At 37.3% G+C, this 6,247-nt stretch overlaps 1 protein-coding gene across 1 annotated transcript in view; it reads left to right on the forward strand.

Annotated features, from left to right (window-relative positions):
• Positions 1–5,827, forward strand: part of PRIM2 (DNA primase subunit 2) — an 80,775-nt gene extending 74,948 nt beyond the window's left edge. The window contains exon 8 of the mRNA XM_082731271.1: positions 5,511–5,827. Coding sequence (XP_082587397.1) covers positions 5,511–5,588 — 78 coding nt within the window. The 3' untranslated portion in view covers positions 5,589–5,827. The remainder of the gene's footprint in view (positions 1–5,510) is intronic.
• The last annotated feature ends 420 nt before the right edge of the window (positions 5,828–6,247 follow it).

Genomic DNA, 6,247 nt, shown 5'->3' on the forward strand with positions numbered 1-6,247 from the left:
TCCCTATAATGCTTAGTATACCTTTGCATTTTGTGTTTATGGAAATTATTGGTGGCAAGAATTTTAATGAATCACTTATTTCAAGTTTTCTTGGCTTTTTAGTGGCCAGCAAGTGTTAGTGGTACATATACATAGAATTTTTAGAGCAGGCAAGGGTTTTAGAGTTGTGTGGTAATCATTTGTGTGTTTTCTTGCCCTTATTTTTGGCAGCTAGAATGTAAACTCTAGGTTTATAGATATCAATGGACATGCTTGCTTGTCTTGTTCCATGTGATAGTGCTTTAGTGCAATGCTTTCTTATTATGAGAGGCTCTGTAAATACCAGTAATGCCTCTTCATTTTGCCCATGAAAGCATAGCACCAGAAAGTTCAACAGTTTACCAGAATTCACTCAGCAGACCATTAACCGACTTAGCCACCCTAGGCACTCCTACATGTTTTAAATGTAGGGTTTACCAGGGTAAAGATCGAGCCATATTCATCTTCTCCATGGTGGGGCTTGTGCTATATCCTGCTTAATTATCTCTGATACCTAGCACAGTACCTTGTGCAGAGTATGTGCTCAGGACCTTAGGAAGTACCTTGTGAGAACTGTGTGTTTGCATTTTCTCCAGATTTGTTGAGGAAACCAAAGTGAAAGGAGGTTACACTTGAGTGTACTGTCTATAAAAGAGTAAAATTTTGATAATGGGTAAAGTGCAACTGTTTATGACCTCAGAATACTTTCGAAGAACTAATGCAGTTGTCTATAGTGGTTTAAACTGTTACTCTTTTGACATTTTTCCTCTGGAATATGTAAGATGGGAATTTTATACTTTGTTTAGAAACTCTGATGATGCAACATAATTCAGGCTTAAACTCTAGCTACCTTGAGAATAGCAGCTTCCTTCTTCATGATTGGACTAACTCTCTATAGAATAATTCTTAGGTTACTGTTTTTGTGGTCACCTGTGTCCTCTGTGCATCCTACCCACCCCCAGAAACAGAAAAGATCCCTCTTTATAAACACTTCTGTTCCTCAGATCATTTATCATATTTAAGATTTATAGTTAACCATTTTAAAGGAGTAGCCAAAATTGTCTTGAAAAACATAGTACTTTATATGTCATTTATGGTTTTTTTACTAATTTTTTTTCACTGAGCTGCATTGCTTTTATTGATACCTGAGAGGACCAAAATACAGATTTTTGTCTGTTACTTGTGATGAGAAAGTATCAGCAGATTCTGTTGCTAGGAAACAGCTGAATACTGAAATAGTTTTTTTGGGGGGTTACTTGTAAATTCACATCTTTGACAGTTCTGCTCTCTTAGAGCAAAAATTTATTCAGTCACTACAAGGAAAGATGCATCACCTGTTTTCTAATTTTTTATTATAAAGTATTTTTATTTTTTATTTAAGTTTTTATTTTAATTCCAGTTAGCTAATGTACAATGTTGTATTAGTTTAGTTTTCCAATTTAAAAATTTTGCACAGGGAAGCTAGGATTATGAAAAATATTTGAGAAATATCTAATATCTAAAAATATTAGATGTTGAGAGTATAATTTGTAACCACGACTGGACATTGAAAAATAATGATTAGACATTTTTGAATTTTAGTTTTTTTTTTTTAAAGATTTTATTTATTTATTTGACAGACAAAGATCACAAGTAGGTAGAGGGGCAGGCAGAGAGAGAGGGAGAAGCAGGCTCCCCGCTGAGCAGGGAGCCCGATGCTAGACTCAGTCCCAGGACCCCGGGACCGTGACCCGAGCTGGAGGCAGCCACTTAACACTGAGCCACCCAGGCGCCCCTTGAATTTTAGTTTTTTTAAGGGTTTCTGATTCATCATTAATGAAAGAAAGAATGAGAATGGGAGGAGGATAGATATAAACATACACACACACACACACACACACACACACACAGGACAGAGGATTTAAACCAAAGAGAAATATATTAAGCCAACTTCGGGGCGCCTGGGTGGCTTAGTTGGTTAAGCATTTTTATTTGGCACATGTCATGATCCCAGGGTCCTGGGATTGAGCCCCGGAGGCAGAGTTGGAGTCTGAGTCCCGTAATCCGAGTTGTCTGAGTCGTCCGAATTGGAGTTGGGGAGTCAGAGTTGGCCTTTCTGCTAAGTGGGGAGCTTGCTTCTCCCTCTCCCTCTGCCTGCCGCTCCTCCCTCTGCTTGCATTCTCTCTCTGTCAAATAAATAAATAAATCTTAAAAAAAAAAAAGTTAAACCAGCTTTGTTTCATGGAAATAGGTTGGCCACATCCTATATTAAATTGCCCAGGTCTACTCTTTTACCTGTAACACTTAATATATGTGCCAGAGAAAAGAAATATTAAAAAGAAGTATTTGTCTATAATCAGGTTTGCTTTCTTTTATAACCAGCTGTCATTTAATTTTGTCATGGTTATATAATGTTGAGAAAAAGATTTATTCATATTCAATTTAGTAAGTTTTCTTGAATATTCACTTTTGACCAGGCAAACACTGGTGACAGGTGTGACTGAGCTTTCAGGGTGTTCAGAACATGTGAGAGGGAGCAGCAGTGGGAGGGAGATGTATATGGTTCTCCTACACCGTGGTCAGTAAAAGCTTAAGTACAGAGTAGCACAGAAAAGAGTGATGAATTCAGTGTGGAGATCCCAGAGAGGGCTTCAAAGAAGACAGCAGCTTTGATCTGGGTTTGCAGAGCTCTTTCTTAGCTATGAACAGTTCCCTGATCTTTTCTTTTTTGGGGAGTAGGGGTAGGGGATGGTGAATAAGATCACTGTTATTTGTCTTCATCTTTGAATTCCCTCTTTGTTTCTTCCTTGTCTGTACCTGTGGCTGATAACAAGCCCTGACATTTCTCCTCTTGCTCACTCCATTCAGGGAGAGGAGTACTGTTTGTATACCAGTTTCTGATTCTTTGCCTTCAAATTTCACTGCTTGTCTGTTTAATTGCACACATATAGTTGAGGAACTTGTCAGAGAGTACAGAATCCATCTTCTGGTTTACATGCATTGTGAATCTTGTGCCTCAGAAATAAAAATCTTATTAGGGCTTTACATCTTTATCGAAGTGACACAGAACCTTCTGAACTCAAGTAGGCAGGTTATATACTAACATTGGGGTAGTGTGGGAAATATTATCTAGAATATTTAGGGGAGTAATGCATAAGTTCAAAACAAAAATAAAAAGAGCAAATGAAAATTATCCTAGACTTGTTTATATTAGAAATAATCAAGGAATGATGGAATTGAGGGTAACTGAATGCACAGGTTTGGTTTCCCCTAAATTTTTAAGGAGACTTTAAGAGTAGGAGTAAATGTTTTATGATCCCTCTTGCTGTTAAAAAAATGCCTTAAAAAAAAATCATGTTATGCTTTTAGGGTACATTTCAAAACATGGTATTAGCTTGGAAACCTATCATAGAGTTAGGAAACTTTAGTAATATGGAAATTTCGTGTTGAAGTTTTTATTTAAAGAAATTGTTGCTGTTCTTTGTGAAACTACGATTTTGACCATATACAAGATTATATTTGTTGAGTTGCAAAACAGTTAGGTGAACAATGTCGGTGATCTTACTAAATTGAGGTATGAATGAGGTAATGATCTAGAAAATAGAGAACTGAAACTGAAGAAGATGGAGAAGATGGATTTCTTTCTCATAAATTTGAAAACAGAAGAAGAGCAAGCAGGATTGCTAATCAGAATGTTATCTTCTATAACTGTTCCATAAAAAAATGCACAGTTATCACATTGACCATTAAAGCCTAAAATAATGGAAAGAAGATGAAATAATATTCAGTCTTTAGGAAGAAACAAACTAATACAGCTTTGGATTTTGACAGGGCAGCTGTAATCCCAAAGAAAGAGAATAAAAATTTGCATTTATAGTCTTTTCTTCCAAGTAGCTTAAAGCTTTGTAAGTACATTTTCATTAATCCTTCAGACTACTTTTGAGTTTTGTTTGAAATATTAAGAAGGAAATCATCTCTACTTCTTGAGGATGGCTAAAAAAATTGTGTACTGTAAGTCATAGAAATTACTTCTTTACCTTGATAGCTTCAATGTTTTATGTGTTTCTATTCTCATTTCTTCTTCTTCTTCTTCTTTTTTTTTTTTTTTAAGATTTTATTTATTTATTTGACAGACAGAGATCACAAGTAGGCAGAGAGACAGGCAGAGAGAGGAGGAAACAGGCTCCCTGCTGAGCAGAGAGCCTGCTTTGGGGCTCCATCCCAGAACCCTGGGATCATGACCTGAGCCAAAGGCAGAGGCTATAAGCCACTGAGCCATCCAGGTGCCCCTTTACTCTCATTTCTTAACATGGACTAAGGAACGTATTCCTCAGCAAGTGTTTATCAGTTGCACCCCATAGTTAAGCTTATGTACATGTGCACGTGCATGGATGTGTACACACACACATACCCATGCTTTGAAACTATATTTTCCCCTTCAGTTTCATGTGGTGCTGAATCATTCTTACGTCAAGGGCTTCTGAACTTGACGTATTTTAGCTGGAGAACTGACCTGCTGGGCTATGGTGATTCTGGTAGTGGTGATAGAGACGAGTTTCTAATTTTTTTAAAGCACTTACTGTACACCAGACACCATTGCATTTGTTATATGCATTGCTGATTTAATCCTGTTAGTAATATTGTGAGGTGATTCTTAGCATGGTTTTTGCAGATGTGGAAACTGAAGCTTTAAAAGGTTGACTAACTTAACCAAGATCCCAGTGCAAGTTAGTTGCTAAGCTAGAATTTCGGGCCTGTCTTCATGAATCCATGGTTTCTCTCCTCATGATCTTTAAGAGTATCTTTCTCTTTGTGGGAGATGGCCTGAGTAGGATTCTTTTTTTGTTTTCTTTTTGGATGAGTGTTGATGAGCATAAATTTGTCAGTCAGCACCTTAGTACAGAGTAATGGTAGAATTGGGAATTTGCCAGTTAGAAATATCTTAAGCCAGTTAAATATCTGAAACTACTAACATCAGAGTTATTTTTCTCACTCACCTTGAAATAGGTGTTTGTGCACCATACTGCAGTGGCTTAACAATGTCAGGGTGTTTCTTAAGTCCTCTTAAATCTACTTTTCCTCACAATTATTGTCTCTCAGTTGCAAGGACAGGTGGCTTTGGTTTTCTTGTCTTTGTTAGGAAGATCAGCTCCTTCTCTTCTTCATCAGAGGAGCAAGAGGAGCAGATGTTTTTTTCAGAATCATTATCCCTTATTATTCTTCCTTAGCAAATTCTCTTTATTTCTCCTTGGCCAGAACTATGTCTCATGGCCTTCTTTGATTGGGAGGGCAAATATTTTTTTTTTTTTCTTCAGCCACTTTTGATAGAGACAGGCAAAGAAAATGGGAATTGAACTAGCCAGCTTTACATGTTTGCCTCAGGGTTGATCAGCTTTGCTGAATTTTGGTGAGATAGAACTAAATAATATTTCATTATGGCAAAGTGATCACCACTATAAGTCTAGTCACTGTACATGGTTATAGTTTTTTTTTGTTTTTTGTTTTCCTGTTAGGGTGAGAACTTTAAGCTCTACTCCCTTAGGGAAGAGGACGTTGTAAATGTACCTGGTAGGATAAGCTGTGTTCCATAGTGGATGGTACTACTAGGAGCTGATTGTATTGCTGATGACCAGCTGGGACACACCTTCATGTTTGGGTAAATAGGCTTGTGATCTTTAAGTTGTGAAGAAAGAAGGGGCTTCGGTAGAATAGGAACTTGGAACTTCTTTTTAAGAGAAACTGAATTGAGAGAAACTAAAATCAAGAATGTGTTGAATCCTTGTATGCCTTGTGTGTATCGGGGCTCAGTAATAAACTGCTTGCCAGTCTTTTTTCCTGTTTTTAGTGGGTGTTTTTGAAATGAGCATGTAGGACTTATTTTTACTGTTTGAATCACTAAATCCAGATTTATTAGTCTCTTGAGTGATGGAGTAAGGGTAAGTCACACTATCTGGTTACTCTTGGGAATGGATTGGCACTGATTGTGTTCTCACGTCCCAAGTCACCAAGTATGGGTGGAGAAGGTAGCAAGGGTAGGTAGAAAAACACCCTCTTTGCTTACCATTGTAAAGGAAAAGTCTGCAGAGAGTGGAGGATGTCACAGCAAATGCAAGGTTATTGTTTTCATTCACTCTATTGTGTTTGGGTTCCTGGCAGTTGACAAGGTAGTCCTTATCTGTATGTTACCGCTCACAAAAATAAATTCCTTTCTTTATGATTCTTTTGTATTAGATTGTTGTGTTGAATGAGG

This window comes from Mustela nivalis (assembly GCF_964662115.1).
Source record: "Mustela nivalis genome assembly, chromosome: 5".
Taxonomy (NCBI): Eukaryota; Metazoa; Chordata; class Mammalia; order Carnivora; family Mustelidae; genus Mustela; species Mustela nivalis.